At 47.0% G+C, this 26,158-nt stretch overlaps 7 protein-coding genes across 7 annotated transcripts; 3 read left to right on the top strand and 4 right to left on the bottom strand.

Moving 5' to 3' along the window:
* The first annotated feature begins 115 nt into the window (after nt 1-115).
* Nucleotides 116-1,358, top strand: F4813DRAFT_304071 (haloacid dehalogenase). Its single transcript, XM_049240801.1, has 2 exons — nt 116-335; nt 402-1,358. Exons 1-2 carry the CDS (start codon nt 286-288, stop codon nt 1,153-1,155), a joined length of 804 nt encoding a protein of 267 aa, XP_049094642.1. The 5' UTR covers nt 116-285; the 3' UTR covers nt 1,156-1,358.
* Nucleotides 1,317-3,594, bottom strand: F4813DRAFT_394485 (uncharacterized protein; the record flags this gene model as incomplete). Its single annotated transcript, XM_049247573.1, has 2 exons — nt 1,317-3,281; nt 3,343-3,594. The coding sequence occupies 2 exons, from the start codon at nt 3,592-3,594 to the stop codon at nt 1,317-1,319; spliced, it is 2,217 nt and encodes a 738-aa protein (XP_049094641.1).
* A 135-nt stretch (nt 3,595-3,729) lies between these two features.
* F4813DRAFT_377337 (Pescadillo N-terminus-domain-containing protein) lies at nt 3,730-6,127 on the bottom strand. Its single transcript, XM_049245225.1, has 2 exons — nt 5,913-6,127; nt 3,730-5,841 (listed from the first exon to the last, which is right to left on the bottom strand). The coding sequence occupies exons 1-2, from the start codon at nt 6,032-6,034 to the stop codon at nt 3,927-3,929; spliced, it is 2,037 nt and encodes a 678-aa protein (XP_049094640.1). The 5' UTR covers nt 6,035-6,127; the 3' UTR covers nt 3,730-3,926.
* Nucleotides 6,128-6,369: 242 nt separating this feature from the next.
* On the top strand, nt 6,370-8,321 carry F4813DRAFT_304062 (PIG-U-domain-containing protein). Its single transcript, XM_049240800.1, has 4 exons — nt 6,370-6,671; nt 6,746-7,013; nt 7,085-8,080; nt 8,152-8,321. The coding sequence occupies exons 1-3, from the start codon at nt 6,518-6,520 to the stop codon at nt 7,938-7,940; spliced, it is 1,278 nt and encodes a 425-aa protein (XP_049094639.1). The 5' UTR covers nt 6,370-6,517; the 3' UTR covers nt 7,941-8,080; nt 8,152-8,321.
* Nucleotides 8,322-9,176: 855 nt separating this feature from the next.
* On the bottom strand, nt 9,177-11,449 carry F4813DRAFT_377335 (Tom37 C-terminal domain-containing protein). The gene is made up of 2 exons (XM_049245224.1): nt 10,760-11,449; nt 9,177-10,650 (listed from the first exon to the last, which is right to left on the bottom strand). Exons 1-2 carry the CDS (start codon nt 11,001-11,003, stop codon nt 9,620-9,622), a joined length of 1,275 nt encoding a protein of 424 aa, XP_049094638.1. The 5' UTR covers nt 11,004-11,449; the 3' UTR covers nt 9,177-9,619.
* A 2,922-nt stretch (nt 11,450-14,371) lies between these two features.
* Nucleotides 14,372-14,670, top strand: F4813DRAFT_394481 (uncharacterized protein; the record flags this gene model as incomplete). Its single annotated transcript, XM_049247572.1, has 2 exons — nt 14,372-14,506; nt 14,551-14,670. The coding sequence occupies 2 exons, from the start codon at nt 14,372-14,374 to the stop codon at nt 14,668-14,670; spliced, it is 255 nt and encodes an 84-aa protein (XP_049094637.1).
* A 9,329-nt stretch (nt 14,671-23,999) lies between these two features.
* F4813DRAFT_377320 (uncharacterized protein) lies at nt 24,000-26,074 on the bottom strand. The gene is made up of 2 exons (XM_049245223.1): nt 25,669-26,074; nt 24,000-25,509 (listed from the first exon to the last, which is right to left on the bottom strand). The coding sequence occupies exons 1-2, from the start codon at nt 25,901-25,903 to the stop codon at nt 24,746-24,748; spliced, it is 999 nt and encodes a 332-aa protein (XP_049094636.1). The 5' UTR covers nt 25,904-26,074; the 3' UTR covers nt 24,000-24,745.
* Between the last annotated feature and the right edge of the window lie 84 nt (nt 26,075-26,158).

Below are 26,158 nucleotides of genomic sequence, written 5' to 3'. Positions count from 1 at the left end.
TTTAGAGAGCATCGTGCATATAGAGCTGGGAATTTTTGGAGACGGCCGTGAGGGGCCTGTACTATCAGGATATGTGATGTAATGATTTGTGCATAAAGGCGTGAGTGACGCCAGCAAAGCTTTCGAAGGGAAGAGGAACATATGAATGGATTTAAGACTTTTAAAAAGAAGTCATAACTAGGTACCTTACAAATAGATGTTTATTTAGCCATCTTCATAACATATGAAAACATCTAAAATACTTAGTTTTAATCGATCTCCTGATATACTTGGCAAGGAGAAAGAATGGCATCTGAAAGTAAATATCCCGATCTAACAGGCTTCAAAGCTCTAAGGTGAACATGCTCCTCCTTCGACCAATGTCTACATGTCGATAATATACTAAATCCTCCACCCCCCAGCTTCGACTGCTACGGCACACTCATCGACTGGGAGACCGGTTTCTCAAGTACCGTCCGAATACTCACATCGCAGCTCCCGCCCACACATCCCCTCAACACCGACCCGCCGATAGAAGCCATGCGGCGCCTCAACGCCATCACCAACGTCTACGAGCACAAGCAGCCCACATTCCCGTACAACGAGATCCTCGCCGAGTCCATCACCGCCTTCGCGCGCGACGAGCTCAAGCTCCCCGGGCTGCCGGACAGCATCGCCGAGCCCTTCGGCAACTCGCCCGGGTCTTGGGCACCATTCGCCGACACCATCCCCGCACTGCTAAAGCTACAAAAGCGCTACAAGCTCGCGATCCTGTCCAACGTCGACAACAACAACATCGCGGCAACGGTGGACCAGCGGTTGGCCCCCGCGCGCTTCGACGCGGTCTACACGGCGCAGGACATCGGGTCGTACAAGCCGTCGCACAGGAACTTCGAGTATCTGTTCGGGCGTCTGCGCGCGGATCTCGGCATCGACAGGGACCAGGGCGAGCTGCTGCATGTTGCGCGCAGCTTGACGGCCGATCATGTGCCGGCGAAGGAGCTGGGGCTGCCGAGCGTGTGGATATCGAGGGGTGGGGAGCGCGAGGACGCGCAGGGGGTCGGGGGCAGCTATACGGAGTTGAAGGATAAGGTGGCGTTTGGATGGCGGTTTGATACTTTGGGTGACTTCGCGGATGAAGTTGAGAGGCAGTTTGCTGCTAAAGAGAAGTCGTGATGAGATAGGGGAACATGGGGGTAACGGAGTAGGTTGTAGATGAAGAGAAAGAAATAAAGACCCTCGTGTAAGAACTACGGTGATAGTGACGCCGAAGTGTATAACTTATTTCTTACGACCGAATAAGATATCATCTCCCTTGATACCATACCTAGATATACTCAATCACTCCTCCCACCCATCCTCATATCCCCATCTCCGTCCTCACCACCACCCATTCCCCCTTCTCTATCTCTCCCCCGACTCCTCCCCCGTGACCCGTACCCGCTCCTCCTAGTCCTAGTCCTAGTCCTAGACCCCCCACTGACATCGTTCGTCCGCCACCCCCGACGAATCTTAACCGGGCGCAGGAACCAATCGACATGCACAGCGCCATGCATCTCATCCTCACTATCCACCTCCTCCCGCATGCCCGCCCCCATCGCCGTCGCCGTAGCTTCGTCTCCGCTCCCCGCTTCCGACGGCGCGTACCCGTGCACCAGCTTCATGTGTCTTAGCATGTTATACCGGCGTACGAACCCTTCCCCCTCCGCAGCCCGCGGACAGTCCGCGAACAAACACGTAAAGTGCCCCGGCGCCGCGGACGCAGACCGCGACCGCGATTGGGATCGCGAGCGGCTGCGCGCGCGGCGCCCAGACGGGCCGGCTTCGTCTCCGGATATTGCGCTAGGAGCCATGCTCGTAGAACGAGTATGCCGTTGCTCCTCCTCCTCCTCCTCCTCCTTCTCTTCCTCTTCTTCTAGCAAGGGCGGTCGCGGCATTCCGGGAACATATGTAGTTACCCTGCCCACGGGAGCTTTCCGGCCTGATGGTAAGATGGCTGGGCCCTCGGCGAGGGTGTGCAGCGTCATGCTCTGTCCGAAGAGGTCGGCGCAGCGTCTTGCTGCGCGGTCGACTGCGTCTGCTGGGAACCCGGCTAGTGCCGCAGCGCCGAGAACATCCCTCCAGTCTCGGAGGCCGAGACGAGTCCTCGAATGTCCGGGCCTCTGATTATTGTGGTGTTTTCCTCCGGAAGCAGATGAGGCCTGAGAAGGAGACCGGCTGTCCTTGTTTATCTTTCTCTTCCGCCGTGCTAATCTCCCGCGGCCCGTCTCGGTGGTGGTCTCTTCCCCATCACCGGAGTTACCGCTGTCTCCCGCCGGGTCTTCTGCACCAGAATCGGCCTTTGGGTCAGAGTCATCAGAAAATACGGGGATCGGTTTTTTCTGTAATCTTGCGATGCGGATGGCATACTCTCGGTCGGTCTCGCCCTCGAGACGAAGATATGCTTTCTTCGGTCTGCCCGGCTTCCTAGTAGGGTTTCCTTCTTCCTTATTCTGAGGTAGGTCTTCTGTCGGCGGTACTGTCACCTCCCTCACCTTTGACCGTCTGCGAGATCGACTTCGAGATAAAGATCCAAGTGGCCTGCCTTGGCGCTTTCTTCCATCAATTGGGATTTGCGAGCCCTGTCTAGATCGTGGCTTTCGGCTACTAGGATGCGAGGCGTCTGATGCTTCTGAGTCCGCTGAGTCGGACTGGTAATTTAGAGCCGATTCTTGTGTATTATGTAGAATAGTGAGTGTTGCATCCAGCTTGGTGAGGATATGCCGGACGGATGGGCGCAAGAGACTGTAGGATAGATCGTCATCTGTCGAGACTATTGGCCTCAGTCTGGGTTTCTTATCCGACTTGCTGAGAGGATCGATTTCAGGTTTGCTCTCGTCAACGTCCATCTTTTCATCACTCACGGCCTCGAGTTTAGCAGACTTAGACCTGGATCTAGATTTCTTACGTCTAGACGATGTAGAAGCCTCCGTCTCTCTACCCGAATCCTCATCGTCAATATCTTCTTGCAAGTCCGAATCTACTTCTTCGTCAGACACATCCGGCTTAACCCAGGGTCTGGCATTAAATTTGTCTTTGGCAGTTTTTAAGATCTCGCCGCCGATGATCTCTTCCAGGGCCGTGCTTGGCATATCACGAACGGCCTTTCTCAACGTAAATATCTCATCCCGACCATTCATGAGACTCCTGGCGTTGTCCTGCGGTGGTGGGACTTTATCTGCGCGCATAGGCCAAGCCGTCCATGCCCGTTGCGGCAGCCAGTCGTCGGGTTGAACTGGCTGTCCGGTCGCCTCATTGATATCCTTGTTTTTTTTTTAAGTCAGCACGCGTTCAGTCATTCGTTTGATGGTTAAGTGAACACACCTTATTAGGCACCGGTCCAGCTTGCGCCTTCTTATGCCCTTGCTTAAGCGCAAATGCATTATATAAATGAACTGATAAGTCCCTATCACGAATCTCCTTGAGCGCTGTTAACGTATCTATTTCCTCGTGGTTGAATCGCTGCCATGTGGACTTGGGACCGTGCCACCTATTAGCACGCACATCCTCGTCCGAAAAATCTTCAGAGTCGTCGCCTTGTAAATATTCATCCGACTCGTCTGCAGCTGATGCCATGTTGCTTGTGTTAGGCTTCTTAGAATAGAGTTAATTAAGCTGTGGTGAGAAGCAGTATCGACGTGTTAATCGACTGCGAGACTGAATTATAAGTTATAGTTGAATATGTTGATTTTGGATAGTTTTAGCCAAGATGGCATCCATCAATTAAAAACATAAAATTTTCTAACCAACTAGAACTACAAAACCCAAAAGAGAACCATGATACCATTCCCGCTCAAAGATTTATTTCAATGGTCACTTTTAATATAAGCGTGATTATAGTCATTCCGCAAGAAACACTTACGGTGGTATTATCAAAACAGCTACCCGATGTACCTTTATATAAAAATCTATGCCTTTTCCTTTGCCTTCTGCTTTTCCAGTTTTCTCCTCTTCTCCCTAAGCTTTTGGTCCTCTGCACTCTTCTTATTGTTAGTGTATTGCATCTGCTCAAACAGCTTTCTCTTCTTCTTGCTAAGCATTCCCTTCGCCCTCTCGAGCTCTTCGGCCTCTTCCTTGGCTTGCTTCGCGAGTCGCTTTCTCGCTTCCACCTTAGCCTTAGATTGGGGATTTGAAGGTGTCTGTTTAATCGGTTTGCCCGTTAATTCAGCTTCGAGCTCCCGCTGGTATTGCAATTCGGCAGCCTGCTCGTCGTCCTCCGACTCATTCGCTGCTCTCTCCTCATCTGAGAACCCACCAAAGGAATCCTTATCACCATCTTCCTCCTCATCACCATCATCTGATTGAGCAATATCCATGCTGTCAGCCGCGCTTTGTATTTTCTTAACCGCAAGACTGTCATCATTCTCATCGGCGTCTACTTCCTCATCTTCATCTATCTCTTCCTCGCTATCCTCCAATGCCTCGCCTTCGGTCTGTTGCTCTTCTAGCGGTATTGTCGGATCATAAGCTCCTTGAGTATTCTGCACAAATGGGCTCAAATGGGGTGGCAATTGAGCCCCAGGAGCGTAGAGGTCTGGTCGTTTTAATTCCCCGTCGTTGATACTATCCCAAACCCATTGTGGCTGGACGTAAATTCGGCCAGGCATCCTTTGGTTTGATGCAAGCTTCTGTGCTGTCTGGTTGTCCTCGCCATCGCCATCCTCTTCCGTAACAGCCTGTACGACTGGACGGTCGACTATTTGATGTGTAATAGATGGGTCCCGTTCGTTGGTTGTGTATGCACCCTCGCCTAGGACGGCATCCCAGCCAATACGCTTGCAGCCAAACGCACGAAGTATGAATTCTAGGGACTGTCTTGGTGTTTCTCGAGATAAATAGAACGTGCAGTTCTCAAAAAGCGACTCGGGTTCACTTCCCGAGTAGCTCGGCTGGGGCAGAATATCACCTCCGGGTGCGGCTGGCTCGAATTTGTCAATCGCGTTTGCCATAGCCTCATCTTTGTCTGCGTCAATCTCAACTCGATCCCCATCAACGTCTACTTCTCGCATTTCTTTAATAAGCTTGTTCACTTCGGCCTGAGTCTTAGGGTCCGGTCCCGCTTCCGCGTCGCCGTTCGTCAGCTGCGCCGGGATTTCGGTTGATACGGCTGTGGCAAGATTGCCTTCGAGCTGGAAAGCACCAAGTTCACCAGCTGCATCGTCTTTAGTCTGGTCAAACTTGGGCGGATATTTCAAGCCAACTGAAGTGTATAACCGGAAGTTGACAAAACCTAAGAGGGTCATGTAGAACTCGATAAAAGTGCCCATGATCCTGAAGTCGACATCTCCTACAACTCTCTGGTTGAACTTGTACGGCACAAGCCATAGGACGTCCTCGCCTTGGATGTTTGCCTGGTAGTAAATACCCTTGATCGATAAGAACGACTTGCGCAAGCTCTGCGATACGATCAAGTAATGCTCAAATTCGAGGCAAAGTCGTTCACAACGCGCGATCATCTTAGCCGGGACTGTGGACGTAGATGGGAGGTTCGCGAAAAGGAAGAGCATAGAGAGACAGTCGTCAAGGTCGCGTACCGCATCGACGAAAGTCGGGTATCGTTCTCGAATGACATGGTCGAGAGTATATCGTGGTTTGCCTGTCTTCTCAGGCCTTGAAGCATTGCGCTCGAGCCGGCCTGCGTCGCTAACATCGCCACGGCCAAGTGCCCTTGAGATCTTCTTCTCGAGAACTTTCTGCTCTCTAAACTTCTGTAGTAAAGGCTCGTGCAAGAGGTATTGGATGTCCTTGGCATAGTAGAAGGTAGTGGATGCTGTCGAACTTTTAGAAGCCTTCTTTCTGTTTCTCGGTTCTCGAGGGAATATTCTGAAGCCCAAGTTAGCATATATTCGACCATGTGAATTATTATTGCTCAATTGGTGCAAGAATTGCCTTACCCTTTCCAAATACATAGCTTTCGAAAATCCGGAAGACTGATCTGAAGCTTCTTCACAGCTTGTGTTCTCGTGATATAGTTTTTAGCATTTCCTGCCTCGCCCTTCTTCTTTATCCTTCCCATTTTGACGACTTGGATTTGATTAGTTGTCTTGTTCTGTGTCCTTTTTTCAGAGTAATTGAGCAGTCGACAAGCCAGACATGTATCGACTTATAGGCGAATTGGATTAGAAAAAAGTTCGGCGGGGCGCAACTTTTTTTCTTTTGCTAGCTCTGAAGATTAGATTTGCCGTTCCTGACCGCTTTCCGGGGTCCGGGGCTAATCCCAAGTTGCTCTAGTACGTATTATCGATAAGGATAGCTGCCACCAATGCAGTCCCGCAAAAGCAAACAGATCCCTGTCCTTGCCCTGAAATACGTCCAGCTGGAAAGAGCCAAGAAAGACACGGGATAGGTTGAGAAGTCGTGACTTCAAATTCCGAGAAACACGAACATCAACTTAGTAATCCCGGGTTCTCGAGTCCAACTTTGAGTCCAACTTTGAGTCCAACTCTAAGTGCGGATCCTTAATCACAACTAAACCCGTCGCCGACGATGGCATTGCATTATGAAACGCGATAAAATGAATTTCCAAGAGACAGCCGGTCTATATGCCGCCGCTGCTCTGCTACGATTAACACTATTCGCTTTCTTTCCTGGACTTCCCGATTTGCTGACGGCTCGCGTCGAGATCTCGACTCCCGTAACAAGCTTCAAGCGACGTAAGATCTATTCAATATTATCTAATGTTATTTCTCCCCAAAGATCATGGTTTATAAGCTTACCATTTTTACAGTACAAGAGGGCCTATTCCTGTATAATCACAATGTCTCTCCGTACGATGGCGGCGTCTACCACCAGGCGCCATTGCTCCTCCCGCTCTTCTCTCTCCTCCCAGACCCGTCGACATATCCCATATTCGCATATATCCTCTACATTGTAGTCGACCTGCTCAGCGCGGATGCGCTTTACAAGATCGCCGAGTCGGGCGAAGCCAGCGCATCGAGACTCTTTACCTCGGCCCGTAAGGAAAGGAGATGGAGTGGTTATATCGTCGCAGCCATGTATGTCATTATATTGCAACTATTGACTATTGACTATTATATGAATCTTGACTAATACGAATTCCGTACAGCTTCCTCTTTAACCCATTCACGATCGCGACATGCATGGGTCGACCTACCAATGTCTTTACCACATGCGCCATACTACATGCGATTGTAAAGGCAATAGCTGGCAACCCCTTCACCTCTATGCTAGCTCTCTCTTTCGCCACTTATCTCTCCATGTATCCCATCTTACTCCTCCCTCCGTTAATCCTCTTGGCATACGACCGGCAACATGCCTCAAGAAAGACCTCGTCGCTGTTACAATTTGCCGGAATCAATGTAGCGGCTATTAGTCTGTGTCTCTCGGTCCTATTCGTCAGCTCCTACCTCCTGACCGGGTCCTGGGAATTCCTTGCTTCGACCTACGGGATCCAGTTGACTCTAACCGACCTAACACCAAACGTCGGACTATGGTGGTACTTCTTCATCGAGATGTTCGACAGCTTCCGCGCCTTCTTCCTTGGCGTATTCTGGTTGCACCTATCATGTTACGTAGGGGGTCTCTCGATTCGCATCCGGTCACAACCACTCGCCGTGCTAACTATACTCCTCGGAATATTCGCCATCTTCAAGCCATATCCCAACATTGCCGATACGAGTTTATTCCTTGCCATGGTGCCGCTGTTCAGACACGTATTTCCGCTTCTACGATACAGTTTCTTAGCAGCCTCAACCATACTCTATTCCTCGTTCTTAGGCCCTTCCTTCTATTACCTATGGATCTATGCCGGCAGCGGAAACGCAAACTTCTTCTACGCCATTACTCTGGTTTGGAGTCTAGGTCAGAGTCTGCTAGTCAGCGATCTAACATTTGCAGTACTCCGAGATGAGTGGGAGATAGAACGGCCCGAGATGGTTGGGAAAGAAATCCGACAGGTTTAGTAGCCTTGTTGGTGTCGCTATTCTAATATCGGCGTAGTGTTATTGCTAAAAAGATCCTCAATATAGACCATAATCGAGCACCGTAAGGGGGCTAGAGTTTTTAGTATGAATATCATATAAATACAAAAGAAATTTCTCAGGTACTATAGCCATTCACCTTAAACCATACCGATTACTAGATTGCATTTTTACTAACACCAGATGCATAAAGGAAGAAGTGTTGTATTAGTTCAACAAGGTAACTAACTACCTGTTACCTTTCAACTATCCTCCGCCTCGAGTCCTATTTATTTTAGGGACTATACCCAAGGTACTCAACGTCCATAACATGTAATTAAGTATAACTAGGTAGATCTACAAACTTAAACAAATTTCAACCCGAATAGTAGTCAATAGTGTGAAAGGGGCCATTATCAAAGTAATGAGTTCCTGGAGCAACTCGCATTTACATTATTCACCTTATCCGTTGTATTACTATACGTTAGGTGCCTAACCTACCTAATAGGGCGAATAGAAGAGTCTAGTAAGAGAAACAATTATGAATAGTTACAATAGAATTAATAGACACTATCACAAATAAGCAACGACTCTCATTCAAAGGCAAGCAAAACGTGCTAAGGCTAGGTAGGTAGCTAACTGACTCAGCCAAGATTTCTACTTCATCAGTTAATAATTGACCATAACACATAGGCTACTTGAAGTCTATACTAAATTGCTATTCCGTAGTACACTAACTAAATACCCCCTAGCCACGTAACATTTAAATATATACATGCACTAACAACTTGATATGACACCAGATATTAAGTCTATACGCCATGCATCATGGATAAAAGCCAACGTACACGTCTACACATGATGAGAAGGAGCGGTTTAAGCCTTAGCTGCAAGTAGTAACATTTCCGTCCATACCAGAGAAACTCAGGTGATATTGCCCTCAATCCACCCAGCCAGCCAACCAACCACGATAGCTACGCCAACGCTTCTAGAAGCCTAATTAAGGAATCCCGCATCCGCGTCTGACATACTTACCCACACAAAAGTACTTTTGCGCCTCTGTGCATCTATAAAAATAGGAGTCGTGTAAGAGCAGCGCTCTGATTTAGCACTCCTACGGAACTTCGACATATATCTTACTAAGTTCGCAGTGCGTATGGGAAAATTAGACCTACACTACAAGACCCGGCAAGCAGCAGAGCCTCATCCATCAAGGATTACTTGCGCATAAGAACGAGATGTGGTTATAACATGGGATATATGCTTATGCTATTAGATTTAACATGATGCGGGTTGTGTACAGGAGCAAGCGTAATTTCTTTAAACGAGAGGGCACAGTTAACCTGGACGCTCAGGAGCAGCTGTTAGTCGCAAATTCTCTCAACTTAGTGGTATCTGATGCCTAAACGCCGAACAAACCTAGACTAACATCCAGTCGTTGCACACGAGTTCACACCATGAGCGTCTCGCAATTGTGTAATTACGCAAGCATGGTTCACTTTGACTGGTCATTAAACTCAAAGCCAGACTCAGCCACGGAATACATATCCCTTCTTGGGGATGCGCCGGGCTCAGAGTCAACGGCGACAGTTACATTCATATTAGTCCCTCCATATTAGTCCCTCCATATTAGTCCCTCCATATATGGTATCGCTTCTAGACGGAAAACTCCTGGGCTGTTCTCATATAGGTAACCCGTCTAATATCTCGCCTATCTCGCCAAATTGGTGTAGTCCGGCTTTCTCCTCCTTTGCTGCTTCGAAACGATGCGTATTGGCACCGAAGGGTGACAACGCGCGGAAGAGTGTCATAAAGCCTAGCGCGACCACGCTCGTGACAGCTCCCCCAACAGCAATTATCAGCTGAGTAGGATCTCTCACGTCATCGCTGTCCCGGGTGTCGACGCTGCCTTTATGCCACTTTCGCCAGCTGTCCCCGACGCCTGGGATGGCTTCGATTGATCCTTCAGCAAAGCGACCAATCAGACCCAACGCACCCCTCGCCTTGGGCTCCCTCCACGGCAATTCCTGATAGTTTCCATAGGAACGTAGCTCTGTCACGAATACGACTAAGCGATCATAGGATTTTTCTAGCGCGTTGTTAAGAATGGGATGCGGCGTTTGCACGCGCATTAACTGGAGGTATCCATAGGCTAAAAAATCGATGGATGACGGCTTGTCATCCCGCAGGAAGAACCTCTTGTCTCCGCGAAGTTCATCTAAGACGGAATAAAAGTCCTCTGCGAAATGCTGGAATCGGATAGCAACCGTATGCTCAGGTTGCATAGTCCTACGGGGACCAAGACGATCCCGGAGTCGGAGAAATCCAGTTGACGTTGTTTCAGCTGGACCATTAGATGAGGATTCCTCCGTATCTACTTCCGCCGCGAGGTAGCCAATGCCAAGATGTTCAGCCCTGTCAACAGCAGCGGCACGGATAGCTGGAGGGACAGTCCACGTGAGCGGAAATGGCAGCAGGGATGAATAGGCAGGTCGAGTCATCTCAATCCATGCCCTAGGCGAGACATAAAGCGACATAGCAAGCAGACCAGACCCACGAGTCGCTAGAAAAGAGGCACAGGCGAGGGAGTCAGCCCTCTGCGGCGGTGTGAGGTCATTGTCAAAATGTAGAATTCCGTATTTAGTAAGATACGAGACGATATCCGAGTATCCAGAAGTCCAACTACCTTTGTGATTCAAGGCAGGGAGGCGGTCTATCAATTGTTTGATCAGCTGCTAATCGTCGGCGACTAGGCGAAGAAATGTTTGAGGTGGATATCATAAGATTTGTTTAATTAGGGGAGGATCAAGATGGGGCCGTACAATCTGAGCTGACCGCAGCGTCATTGCTGGCGATCAGGGTCCAATCTTGGCGGGGGATGCAGCAGCGGAAGCATGCAACGGCGGCTAGACACTCGGGATCGATAGAATCAAGCCCGAATGCTGGACCCCAGATATGAAGTTCAAGAGCCATTTGGAACTTTTGGAACTTTTGGTACTTTTGGAACGTCGGTCGTATCCAAGGCTGGCAGAGAGGAACCGGGAATGATGCCCAACTCCCAACCATCCAATAGAAAGGGCCGAATGGGTGTGATATGAGCTTCGATACGCAGTCGTAATAACTGAGCGTAGTAACTGAGTGATTAAGTGATAATTACACTTAGTTCGATTTTAAAAGTTACCAAAATCGTAACCGAAGATCCAGTTAACGAGAGCGTCTGGCACGAGAGGCAGCCACCCCAGACCCCGGACTTCGTGTATGTGTGTGTGTGCGCGCACGGACTATCGGGTTACGAACGCAACATGAAGATTTAGTTATCATATCCTATCCTATTAGAGCTGGAGCTGCAGTCGATCGTCCCTTGTTAATTCCTTCTTAGTTGATTCTGAACCTGTAAACCTGTAAACCTGTAAACCTCGTGGTGTTGGGAATATGTTCGAAAATCACCCCCAGATTTAGTTATCGCCCCGTTTCAGGATCTAGTTGCACGTGTTGATAAGCGTGAATAATCCCTACAATATTTCTTTGACGTCATTATTACAATTTAGACGGCCGAAGATGAACTGCTATCGGCCGGTCATTTCCATTTTCTCTAAGTGCCCGTCCCGTGTTGTACATACGACGATACATACGACGATACATGTGCGATGTACCACGCAAGCTTGAGACTAGATGAGGTAAAACACCCGGCTTTTTTTTTTTTTTTTTTTTATTAAACTTGAGCATTTCTAACGCCGTTGTCACTTTAATATTTCAAAGTATCTTTTTCGCCTCCCCCTGATGATCCAGGGGGTGGCAAAAAGAAGTAGAAGTAGAAGAAGAAGAAACGAAGAACGGATGGAAAAAAAGAAACATTAATCTTATAAGCTACACTAACCAGAATCAGACGCGGTGCCGAACGCGCATTGGTGTGAAGGGTTGAAATAAGTGCAAAGCCGAGTTACCGCCCATTTACTTACACTAGGTAAGTCTCACAAAGAGCCGACGGGAAGAGATCGTCGAGTTAGCCTTGTCGCTCGTAGCCCGCCTCTCCGAATTACTAAAAAATGCTGCCTTGATATTAACTTATGTTTAACTTGGAACAGCTGATAGACATAACTATACATAGATTGAAACTGTTCATCGGCTCAAGTCAATCCCGTCTAGGCTAGGCTACCGGTACTCTTGCGTGAGGTATGTTAGGTATGTACAGTACTTTCTTCCCTTATCACGACGATCCGTGGCGGGGGAAAGGAGAAAAGGAAAGAAAGCCAACCACGTCTGTGAGAGACATGGCATCAGACTAACACTAAGGATTGGGTCACGCGGCCTGTTATTGTGTGTCCTAAGCTAATAAAGTCTTGTGTGATTTCTTGGAAAACTTGGGTATAAGAGACCATTTAAGGACGTATGTAACTCCATATGTATAAGAGAACCATGTAAGCCAGATATGGGCGGGCTTACGACGATTCCGCCCCACTCCGCTCACCCGCCGCGGCGCTGTGCTCCGTCTTCGTGACAGATGCGGTGTACTCGATCCTTCGAACGCAGCTTGTACATCATGTAGCTAGCCGCTGGTTCGGTTTTGATATCTGGGTTTTGTATGTAGTAGATTCTGTATGTAGTATACAGAGGCTAAGCTAAAGATTAAATGATTTAGGTAGTTTTCCTATATGGATCTGTAATGGATCTGGACTAATTCTACTAGGTTAATTATATGTATGTAATGGCGCCTGATGCCCAATATTTACTACTGATATAGCGCTTTTGTTCCACCTAAGGAAACGTAGGGTAGTCTACCTAAAGTAAAGTACGTTGTCAGTATGTAAGTCTAACGTGCTGCTGACCGCTTTGGTAATTAGTAACTTAAAGATGTGATATCTTCACGAGTCATACATTCATAGAGCTCAATACTGACCCACGTGAGAAGAACGTGAGAATAATGTAGTTATTTGAAATAGTGTACTGGATGACGAGTTGATCTCAATATACTCAGTCATGTTGCATACCCGCCGTGCTGGTTCACCGAATATGATCGCATTTTCATACTCGTCATCCCGCGGCATCTAGCATCAAGCTTAGGTCCCGGAGATCCAAGGAAATGACTCGAACTCTATTTCCTACTTTGATTATTAGGATCGTCAAGTCATGGTGACTATTTTCGAGACAATCATGTAAGGGATAGATATCCGATGGATTGCGAAAAGCCCCTCTTCTTCTCCCTAGCGGGCCGCGCGCGTGCCGTAGGCGTCTAGACCCGATTGCTGGGTTTGGAACTTTGCATATCGAATCCCAGATGGTGAGTAGATTAGCCTTGATTCACCGACTTTGCGTGGCTCTTACATCCCACCGCGATCAAAAACAATGACTCGCATCGGTTAGGTATGCAGAATAGCGTCAAAAAAGAACCCCATACTAGCCACTACAATATGGGGCATGTTTTTTGACGGCATTATGGTATTGTCAAGCGTGCAAGCTTGATGGCCCACTTATAGAATTATAGAATTACCCAAAGTAGGAAATCAATGCATGAAGTACATGATCAAGATCATAACCGAGAGACCAGGGATCAGACGAGACCAAGCACTTGAGATTAATCAATGGAGAAAATGTAGTTTGTTTGAAAAATAACTGCCGCGAGGACAGCTTTATTATAATTTGACTAGTCAAAATGCATTGCAGATGAGTGAAAATAGTCTTGTTCGTTTCATTCCAATGGGCCCGATTGCTTCAGCGCAGATCCCCCGGTATCATTCATGGTTATTCCGTTCACCAACCCCCCCAAATCCATGCCCGTATCGTGAAAGTCTGCCGTCATCCTCCCGCGAGGGTATCCAACGCACGCGAGGCCGTTCTTTGCAGAAGACACCCCGACGATGCTATCTCTATAGTACAGTGGACGACGTAAAAAAAGTGAAATGCCAAAACACCCCGTGGTCACTAGTATGACCCCGTATTCCCAATCAGAAATAACTGATATAACTTTCCATCCAATGCATGACGGCCGAAAGGCCCGATATTAAAAGTGTTATACCCCATGAAAATAGTACAGATCAACCCCCGGGGCGATGTTGAGAGAATGTATAACGGAGTTGATCCCATTGAGAGTCCAGCTCTAGAGATGCGGAGCAGGTGTTACGAGCGGAATGCAGAATTAGGAAGATCGCGATGCGTATTCGACGATGTGGTACGTTGGCGGCTTCATGATGGCATGGATGATTCTGCATTCAGCCGCTCATTAAATGTCGATGCAGGGTTCGTGCATGTGCCCGGGAGCGAACGATGCCGTAGCTGTGCCAGGGGTGCGGAAAGCAGGAGCGAATTTTTGAGGCGCGCATAAAAAATGCAACGCACCGCTTGCGATCACTTGCATACCCGAATGCACCTTTGTATGAAAGTCGAGAGCTGGAGAAGGGCAGAATGGAAGTGAGCGGAACCCTAAGAATTCCTCCCCGATGGCGCATCATCCGACGATGATTGCCTATGTCGTTCTGGTCGCCTCGATTCTATCCTTAACTGTTGCTTCTATCGAGGCTTTCTGTGTCCTCTTCGTCGATCTATGGTCGTCGACGGCCGGCACTTATCGGCGAGTCTGGAGGACTCGAGTGCAAATATTTCACTAAGAGCCACCCAGCTTAGCCACTCTTCGGCAGAGGAGGCAGAGGTCGGCTGGGCGGCGGTCCCGGGCAAGGCGGGAGCTGAGAAGGTCGCTGCGAGGACATATCGAATTCGGGAGTCATGCCGGCCATTTTGATATATAGGGGTGTTATAAGATAACTTGTGGATGAGTTAAGATAGCTAGGTTATGTAGTAGCTGAGGCGCAAGCGTCAAGAGATGTAAGATGAGCTTTTAGATGTAGTAGTAGAGATATATAGAATAGATATAGCTGCGTCAGTTATGATCTTGTTGGTCTGTTAGATGAATTCGAGATGGGTGAGAGATCTGGGGGAGATGGGAGCAGGCCGCCTTATGTATAATTATCGTCTTCTTACTAGAGATGAAGGAGATACCTAGCCATTCCAAGGCTTATTATAATAATTAATTAGTACCATAGTACAACAAGACATTACGAAGTACACCGCCAGATTTCAGGTACATTAGGTAGGTTAGCAAGTGTCAAATCTGTTAATCTCGCAGTAAGATTACCGTACGGAACCAGGTATGGGAGGTACATTGTCGAGCCATGTTGAGCCGTGCTGGCCGTGTCGCAAAGCTTCACGAGCGAACGACAAAAATAATCCCCCCAATACCCTGGTCCCTAGTAGGGCCACAGTGACGCAGCCCAAAATGGAGACAGGGAATAAGAAGGACTTGGCTAACATGGACGGGGGTGGCCTGTACATAGTATGTACCTTGGTCTGTAGATACATGAATACATAATACATAACTACATAGAATATATGCATGTTATGTATCCCACCCATAGAAGAAAATGAAACAAGCATAAGCCCCTTGACAACCCTGTCAAGTTCAGCATGTGCTACATACATCTGATCCCTGTCAAGACATTTTGTCCAATGTACTGTACATTTACATTTATGGCGCGCATAGTAGATTAATTGCACCTGAAATTGAGCACTACCCAAAATAGCAGGTTGCGCATTGCCAGACTAGGACAAGCCTAGTTAGTACTATCTTTTTTTTTGTCTTGCATTATTTATTTTGAATAGTGCTATTTTATTTGTTATGGAGAGACATGTTTTTTTTTTTCATCTCTCTCTCTCTCTCTTCAAGCGGTCAATATGGTGAAATCGTACTACATATCTAAAACCAGTCAAAGCGTCTTCGGAAGCATTACATCCATAGATCTAAGGACCTCAGACTAATAACTATCCACTTCATGGAAGACTCATAGAACACTTGAGGAGATTCCACTTGATTATCGTGGCTCCACAAACGTCACGAACAATCTTAACAGAATTTTCGCGTGTGGGATATTATGTTGGGATGAGATTTCGATCCGAGTCAAAGCTTTTTTCTTGAGACCAGGGGAAGTGGACCCTCTCATTACGGGCGAACTATGTACGTATGTATCGAACGACGGCGTTGCGGTGAATAGAGACCATAAAATTTTATCCATTAAAGGAAAAAAAAAAAAAAAAAGGCGTTCGGTCGTGTTCGAACATGTATTAACTTATTACGAACGATCCATTGGGAATTGAACCGGGCTAAACAAATAGCAGTTCCAAAGTTAAGAGTTAATTGGCATCGTCTTCATGCAAACTGATGTTGTTCGATAACCCTTCGATCCTACTCGTGTTATGTTATATTACAATACTGGATATACATAGGATGTAACATGTAAGTGTATGTACGTGAGGTACGGTATGTAAGTGATGTAAGTGTTAAGGCCAAGTGCTGCGCTGGAGATCGCTTCTTTCTAATTTGATGAATGCCGAGAGCCTGTAACTTGCGACGTCAAGTTGAATCTCGTTACTTATCAGCATGCAAGGAGTGGTCAGCTGGCCTCGAAACCCTGAACGACATCTGACAAAAGCTGGCCTAAAACCCCTGCATTCCAGCCCTAATCCCTCTGGTTCAACTGGTTCAACTAAATTTCTGTGCTAGACTTGCTCGGCTCGTTATAGCTTCTGTCCTCCATTAGGCAATTAATGGAGAAGAAGCAAAAGTCCAGTTATCATAACAGCAGCCAGCCACTGGCGATCTTCCTTAGGGGCGCCGCAAGGTCTAGATGGGGACAGATCTCGGCGATACAGGCCTGACATTTACAAATGTTACCTTTTTTTCAGTTTTTGTTTTTCCATCTTAGCCATGTGAAGGAATTTCTTCTCCGGGAACAGAAAGAAAAGGATAGTACGAGAGAGTAGCGCAAACGAAAACACCAATAGACCCCTGTCAGAGTCCCTGTCAGAGTTCGTCAAAATCCTTCTGCATCTTGCATATGTATGTATACTGGCTATATGATCGTTTAATATACAGTAAACTTGCGCTTGAAGACGGGGCCGAGATGCTGTCGTGCCCAAGTTGAAGAAGTTTGGGTCAAACCTGAGGAGATGACTCATGATGTGTTGGCCGTGGTTCGTTTTAGACACGGTAATCGGCAGGCTGTTCTTGAGGGGACTCGCTGACCGCCGAGCTACCTCGGGCACTCATCTGTGGATATCCCGTAGACTAAAATGTTAGGGACGATAACTTTAGGATCCATCTGCAGATGGGTTACTGGTATGTATTTCGACGCCACCAACTTTTACCCTTGACATCTCACAGGGCTGATGATGATGGTAATGTACAAGAGGTACCCCATATTCTTTCATTAATACATACACTACATACCTAAGTATACATACGTAATCCCCTGTTAGTATCATCCATGAACATCGAACTTCAGGGCCTTGTGTAGAATCTTCGAGTGTTGCTGACTTCTTAGTAAATTCAACAAATTCAGAACTGGAGGCCTGATGATCACAAGTCGATACACGCAGAGCTGCCGACATTCTATCAACGTGATTCTCATGCGATGAGGGAGTATCACAAGGTGTTACAGTTAACTTAACGCAGTAATACATACGTGATACAACCCACCCGTCAGGTTTTAATATATGCAACTCAGTAGCAATATCGTCGTTATTGATATGTAATTGCTATTATTGTATCTTAAAATAGACATCATTATGTAGAACTAGTAACGCGGGATAAACATACATAAGGCTTGAATAAGAAATATTCGGCATTCATAATACGAGCTAACAAGTCTTTAGTGAACGGGTATGTATGTATTAAGCATGCTGCATGCCGTGGTTATGAACGTTAGAATCCGTGAAGACACCCCTAAAGTGGAAAAGTCGTTGCTGAGGCTGTGATCTACTAGTTGATACATATACTAGAACTAGAAGCCTCGCTTTTTCGGTGAATAATTTCCCATCCCGATAAATTCCACTTTGTGGTCGGACGGACTTACCATTCCAAGGTGAGGCGAGTCCGATCCATAAGAGCCGGGGGTGGTTATCAGGGTTAGGGCCTTGATCTTCGAGGCCAAACTGGCTTTTGTTTGATTAAAGTGGAATCTAATCTACCAATTTCTTCTCACCGTCTTCTAGAAGAATTCCACGATCGTTTTGGCATTCCTCCTTTCTTTCGTGACCGTACTATGTATGTACAGTCCCACGTATCGGCTTTCACCGGTTCCACCATATCACCCTTCTGAATCTCACTCTTCTGAATCTTGGCGTAACTGTTTCACCAATTCCAAACAGAAAATTTGGGCGTATTAGCTGATTAGACAATTGGGCCAAGATGAAAAGTAGGTTAGTTAGTTTTAGGCAGTACGCGTTTTTTGAGGAATCAGAATTAAAATGCGACAAGGATATTACATAGTTGGACAGATGTGTTGTTTCTTCGTTTAGAATAATATCTCACTACTTTGTTAAGTACCTAACCTAATGCAGGATCAGTATACCTAGAAGTGGAAGATAAATCATATGCCTGCTTACGATAATATTGTCATCTGATGTACACTACCTATATACACATAGGTCCACATCTTAGCTTAATATGGTACTCGGCAGAGCAGAGCAGGTAAGGTAAGTTACCAGTGCATTGGGTCTAGAGATATCACTAAGAACCAACAAGCTGGAGTATGCATTCCTATGAACGCCACGATTCGGATCCTTCGCTCGTCGGGGCGTAAGGTACCTACGGAGGAGTCAGTTTGTCGATAACCGGCGACCTCGGGGTAATCCTCGAGAGACAAAGAGACTTCCGCTTAATGATATTCTATAGCATATGTATTCGCTTAAGACACGCTCTGCGTATATTCTCCCTTAAGAGGTATAGCTATGTAGGTACGGGAATCGCGAAAATCGCAGCAGATTTGTAATATAACAATTACATACACAGTTACATACCAGCCAGATCGGCAAGCACTCAGATATATCTCACTCATTAACTTCAATTATATGCATGGGTACATTGGTGTACCGCACACCTAAATCCTTCGAAGAACTCCTCTTATACATTCTCCAATCGAGTAACTAAGCCTATCGAAGCACAAGCCTAGTTACTATAGGTAGGTACAATACCACCACGTGAAATAGGGTATGACAGCCTTACCGAGTGAACAGGATTTGGGATAGTCTCATGTATGCGTATGTAGGACTTTCAACGTGGTGAGCCACGCCGCGCGGTGGTTCTACGCTATAGAAAGTATCACCAAGGTCCAAGGCTGAGATAGAGGTTAGCCGTCTTTCATGCACCGTAGATGTAGGTGTGTTGCAGACATGCATGCCGATTCTAGCTGCAGATGCTTGTTCCTCTTTGGGGTCTGAGCACAAGCTCTCATTATCAACGATTCCAGGCTATCGTATTTCATACTCGCAAATTCTTGGCAACACAGTTGCAAGGCCATTCCAGCGTATACAGAGACAATTAATGGCTAATACATTTCGTCATTCTAAGGCTCAGCTTATTCTCACCGCTACAATCACAAACACCGAAGGTCACCAGATATTAGGCTGGGGGTATTAGCTACTTGGCAGTGACCATCGGTACCTAATTCATAGCCACTGAGAAGGAAAAGAAGAGCGTAACAAGATGGGATTTGCCATTGCGGATGCTGCGGATCTTCAGGCGTAGGATCGATATGTACCTCATAGGTATGTCTACTTACACATAACCAGCTGAACTACTTGAGTTCGGGTTTACTGATCGGCCAATAGAGGAGTGTTGATCCCCCGGCTCTGAAACATCGACAGCTCATCAGATACATACGTGATTTACTTAAACCTGAGAACAGACCACCGTGCAGACATCTTCCCCCGCGATATCACTCATCTCCCACGTGGGAGACAGGGGGCTGTGAGATATCTCCCCTGAACATCTATCATTTCCTTATCCAATAGGTGGTCCGAGCATACGAGCAAGATACGTAAATAGCGACGAACGAGGTGGTCTGATCATCGGTCACGATGGGAATCGTACAAGTGCATGCTAACCACATATCGCACATACGGACAAGCGAGCAAGCCAGCCTTCCTCAACACGGGAAGTCGATACAACCGTGCATTGCCGAACCTGCTCTCACACGAAGCTGGGCATACCACTATAAAGCTGGGCGGCACATGATGGTCTCTTACACTTTAACTGTCGCAAGGAGGCTTAATAATTGTTTGTGCGTGACCCTAATGCATCTGCAACCCCGTCGTCGCCCGCGGTGATACATATTATTGCTTACCTATGTATGTATAATTTACCTATAATTCTACCTATAATTGTATTGATAGGTAGGCAGTTAGTAATTATGGAATTTATCCATGAAACTACTAGTCTCCTTCCAGAAATGCTCCCGCGTAACAGATAGAAAGGCATGCGCGTCCTTAAGCCATCACTCAGGTCTTATGGCTGCCAACTACTACCAGGCTCGAGAAACGAAAGAATAGGCAATCCGAGCACACCCTCTTTTCCCATGTCTCGGAGCTGGGGTACCGCGAAACCATTGATCTGCCCATGATATTACCGTATGGGGCCGGGATTGTGGGGGATATGCGAGGTATCGACTTGTCTTAGTGTTGGCGTCAACTTCGCTGAGGATTTCTATTACGTCTGACAGGTACAAGGACTCGAACCACAATCGTTAGCCCTTGTTAGCACAGACCATAAGATCTCTAGGTACATAACGATATTGGCGATATTGGCATTAAACAAAGCTCTAAACAAAACCCCGTCATACCTTTTTCTCGCACAAAATTACCCATTTCTTGCTTGACTATGCGCCAACCCCTTCTGTTTTGGTCACGCGGCCACTAAAAACTGACCAAGGACGGATAGACGGGAGTTTATAGCCCATCAGCTCCAACAACTCCATCATAAGAGTCGGTCTGACAGGTACGAACTAAATCAACGACGATCGACCCCTCGTCGAACCCCTCCATCACAAATCCAAAGTGGTGGGCAGCACTCTATTATCGCATCAACGGGAACATAACAGTAGCAGTGGGGGTTGTCTAGCCATAGTTACAATACATACGTAGTCACACATGGGTTACGGAGTAATAATGAGTAATAATAGTAGTTTGCGAGATGCTAAGTGGCTGAACAAGCCACCGTCGTATTTACAAGATCAATAACAAATACTATCCGGGTACATGATCGGCGCGGACCCCAAGGCTCGTTATCATACGACACGGAACGCAAGGCCGATGTAGGATCGCACCATGGTCTGTGATGAGGGGAGTAGAAGGGAATAAGGAGCCCGAAAGGCGAAGCCTGCCGAGGGAATCCGACGCTCTGGGTTGCCAAGCGTCTTGATCTGCAATCTCGCGACACACGTGTCCCTGGCGGCACAGTCCCAATGGTATGCGACTTGGGCTGGACAGGCTGGGCAGGCTGGACCTGAAATGCAGCGAGATAAGCTTGATGAGGAGATATCAGCCGTAATGACGGAGAGGGCTCGATATCCTCCCTCGACCAATCCCGTGTCTCGATCTAACCCCCCGATCCTCCAATAGCAAGCTCTCCCAAGGGACATCTCTCCCGCACTACCCACTACCCACACTGATGTGTGTCACACCAGTCAGGGCAGAGGGGCAGAGGGGCAAGATGATGATAATTGTATGTAAGACTGCGTAGAAGAGGGTGGGTAAAAGACGGTACGGCACGGCACCGTTGAGACTGATGTGGTGATACCTCTACTTCTCTCCACTTCCCTCCACGTTCTTCCTCTTTCCCTTACCTCCTCATATCCATACACGCGGAGTATAACCTACTGGGGATCGCGCAACTCAGCTAGTGAAACATAGACGGAGCCGAAGTTCCCTTAGATAAATTTCCCTATCGTCAGCTGATGAACACCACCTCGTAGCATCGGTGTTATTAGACCCTGTCCTGCTAATCCAAACCCCGGCTGCAATATCCGATAGCTGGGCAATAATGAGAATAATATGTCGTCAGAAAAGAAAAGAGAAAAATTCCCGTGGGTCCCGATGAATCCCTAAACTTAACAGACTTAATCCTAGCAACAACTCGGCGAGAAAAAAAAAAGAAAATCATAATGTACTGTACATACAGACATCTTACGTAGCAGTGCAGGCAGGCTGAGTAGAACCCAGGGGTTTGCCGCACACAAACGAAGGAGGCTGACGAATCAGTTGGTCTGTTCTGTTTCGATGTACCTGCCGACATATACACTACATACACTGGTGCTGGCCCAACACAGCTCGGCCCGTACGCATCTAAACGCCACTCCTAGACTAACTGCTTACAACATCATAAGTGCAATGCGCATAAACAATATGGCTTACGCGCGTTTGTCCTCTGGATGGGGATAACGGAGTAGCGGAGAGCCGAGCATATTAACGCGCGCAACCAGGTACAACCTATCTTCACGAGGTTGTTTGCTGACTCCGTTTACACCTACTAACTCAAAGCAGAAGAGCGCTTACGGGGGGTGGGGGGTGACTCAGAAATATCTCCAGTAGCCGCCTTCCGTATGCACTCCGCCGCAACCGGGATACGCGTATCCGATTCACGGGAGCCTAGGACCAGGTCCGTCCGGGATTCTGAGGCTGCGGCGAGGGATTCGTCTGGCGCTGGATACGAACAATACGATGGCACCCCCCTGCCTCCCTCTTCATCTTCATCCCCAACCTGGACTGTAGTCTAATCCCGCAAATACCTACCTACCTACCTAGGTACCCTCTCACGAATAACTCCTAGCCTATGTTTTTCGGACAAACACGGAAACCTGAGGCACGAGACAAACATCGACCGCCGAGACGACCGAACTGCGGGGATATCGTGGAGACCGGATGGGGTTGTAGGCCGTAAAAGCGACCGCCCTGTTTGCTGTCTACCTCCATATATACCTAACCTAACCCTGCTTCATGTAGGTATTTGCTAACCACGTCACGATTTAGGCGTTCATATGCGTACATACCCAGCGCTTGATTGACAAGCTTAAAATAGTCGTTCGTAAATCGATACCTCGCATACATAGTCCTGCATATTGTAGTTTGCACGTTGAGATGTTGAGAAATGAATAGCATTTTGGAAAGGCTTGGTTGTGTGCGTACATTATTGATACTTGCGTATACTATTGTCTAATTATTTGAAACTATGATTCATATTAGCCTAGGTAGGTATCTAACCTAGGTATTCATTACTAGCAAGATTAATTTGTACAATTCTCTCCTCAAGAATGTTCAAACATGAGTTCAGTGTGCTTTCATTTAATGTACGAATCCAATTATTCTTCACCGCATGTGTGTTGGTGCAAGCCTGCAATGCACTGCTTATATTACCACAATAGCCCCCCTTTAAGCCATTGGCGAATAGGATGTAAGTAAGGATAAACGTCTTAGTAAGTTCTAAAAACGAACAAACTTAATTCATGTCTGGTTGATTTTACACTACCCTTATATTCGTGAGTTTAGTTTGGCGTGGTGTTTGAAGTCAAAGTCAAACACCGAATAATGTAATCATTTTAGTTAGTTAACGATCTGGAGTTGCGGAAATAAGGAAATAATGTAAGTGCCAAACAGTTACCCTTTGCCTACGAGTTCAGGTAGATTGTTGACACTTTTACAGGTAGTTTCTTTTCGATGTAGCTATACAAATTAAATGAACATTGATCTGCAAGTAACTTAACTATTGGGTATAGTGTATAGTATCAAGGACTCCTTACGAAGACATGTTCAATGGTCTTTATTCTTACCTTGTAGTTCCAATTAGGGGTATATCCTAATCTACCTAAGGTACCTAAAGAATATTATTCTTCAACTATGGTAACTTGTACAGTGCTTCTCCGCAGGCCCGAGGCTGGAGTTGAACTCCGCCTGTAGGTATGTGGAAAACGGGAGCTTCTCCTATAAGCCATCAACTTCGATTTGAAGTTAAGGGTTTATGGTTCGGCCACTAGGAATCTTATCCTTCTCGAAATTTTGTAGTTAGACTAAATCTATCCCAGACTTCACATTACAAATTTCTTGTTATGTAGAGTACAATAGTCTAAAAATAATCCCCTTTTCAAATTTCAAATGCCGAGAAGTAAAAATTAGATCATGATGACTCTCTTCTCCCTTCTAAGAACAAATCATAGGACTATGGACTTTCGCCACCTTCAAGCGTATAAGGCCTACAGATCCCATATTTTACGTACGATAAAGCCGATCCAATAGAATTCAACGATGTTGTCTCTTAATAAGAGTTCCTAGTCAAAGAAACAGGGAAACCCTCACATTACGGCATATAGGGGTTGGGGGCTAGATAAGCGGTGTAGTTCAGCATTATAAGCTACCTGCAAAGTATTCTGCATCAGAATGCATAGTTCTCAAATCGGCGTCTTGATTGCTTAGTCTAAATCATCAAAAGGGGCTGGTGTAGTCTTGCATATACTACGTGGCAGAGAGAGGTATCTACATAGAGGCAACGTGTGAAGTCTATGAAGCCTTCATGCTTCCAGAGACGTAAGATGATGACGGGAATCCCACCCTTCGAGAGGGCGGATACCATGGTAAAATAAATTGTGCATGCCTTGCTCGCGTTGCACCGCAGAAGGATCTGAGTTTGTTTTTTTCTGAGGACCGGCAATCAATGGATGCTTTCTACAGCCTCTGTTTCAAGCCCACATACACACCGCATCGAGCGATCTGCCATCTCCAAAATGACATTGTATAGGTATCGAATAGATCGCTCTGGAACTACATGCGACCGTATGCATCTAGTAAGCCACTGCGTATATATGCTGGCAGATATTAGATATTCATTTAAATTACAGCGGTCGACTGGATCGTATAACCCACGTGGTCAAGTTTTAGGATTGGGGTGACGTGCATGAATGCTACCGCGACAGCCGCGAATCCGTTGTGGGCACCGTTCACGACATGTCTGCGCCCGCCGGTACTTGAGTAGATATTATGAAGTTCTCCATCATGGCCTGGCCTCCGCCCCCATGTTTCGTCGCATGGCTTCCGCCCGTACCCGACGTCCTGCCGCGTCCCGCAGGTTGGGGGCCGGCGCCGATGTTACCTTCGCGGCGCTTGACGACGAGGCACAGCACGCGTCCGTAAATAGAAAATCCCTCGTACGAGATGTCTATAGCCAGTTTTTTCTTATCATCGTCGTCTTCGGCATTGTCACCCTCCGGCGCTCCTCCTCCCCCTCTGCGTCTCTTGGCTGGTGGCGGCCGCGTGCTAGCGTTGTCATTTGGTTCATCGTTGACGAATAGGCTGTCGTCCTCACCGTCTTGGCTATCAGATACAATCTCCACATCGTTGTTTTGCTGATCGTTTACCTCGCGATCTGCGTCTGCTTTTGTTTCTGTATCTGTATCTATATCTGTATTCCTGCGGCCGCGCTTGGGTCGCCTGCTGCTGTTGGTACCCGTCGCGGTTTTGTCTACCACCGGAATAGCGGCCAAGGTAGCAGCAGCATCTTCATCATCGGTCTCTTCATGTCTAATGAGTGGACCGAATTCTGTTGTAGCATCGACGTCGACAGGTACCTCGTTCGTCTCACCAATCAGACGACCCGAGTTTGATGTAAGTTTTGTTTGCGTGGTGTCATGGAAATGCTTATGTTTTGTGAGGAGCGCGTGGCGGGTAGCTGTCTCGGTGAGGAATATGGATACCTCGAAATCATCTGCAATGTGTTACAAACTGCGGGAACGTGGTATATCTTTAGACGTAGAAGGACTGCGGAATGTCGTAAGGGATAACGTATGGCACTCTACATCTAATTCTACATCTACAAGTTTGTAGTGATGACATAGAATAACAGGTATTCATGTATGCGACTCACCTTCTATCACTACATCCTTAATCCCTTTCTTCTTGGTACTCCGCTTTCGACTTCGTTCTCGCTCCTCACGTAATTTAGGTAATACGAGCGGTCGCACGCTCTCGATTACTCTTGGCAGTACGGGGTTTCTCGGGTTAAGGAGCCAAGTATGGACGAGTGCAGGATTATCAAGGTATATGCGGCATTCAAGGACTGAGTATTTGGTTATGCGGAGATATCGGCGAATGGGCGCCATGGCGGGATAGATCGTGACGCATCTCGCGATATGAATTGGTGTCTTGGGAGGATTATTAGCTAAACATAAAGGTAAATTGTAAGATGCAGTGGTTACCTATGAGATCACTCCTGTTATCGATAATGATCCAGGTACCATAAATCTTGATAGCCTTGCATATGTGGCTGAGGCTCAAATAGGTAATCTAGGTAGGTACCTATGTACATGATGAGGTTCCATGGATTAATTGGATAAATCTGTTCAGCCTTGCTTGTT

This window comes from Daldinia decipiens (assembly GCF_022478715.1).
Source record: "Daldinia decipiens strain CBS 113046 unplaced genomic scaffold F4813scaffold_62, whole genome shotgun sequence".
Lineage (NCBI taxonomy): Eukaryota > Fungi > Ascomycota > Sordariomycetes > Xylariales > Hypoxylaceae > Daldinia > Daldinia decipiens.
The sequence above is the reverse complement of the archived record's forward strand: the minus strand, read 5'-3'. Positions and strand labels throughout refer to the sequence as shown.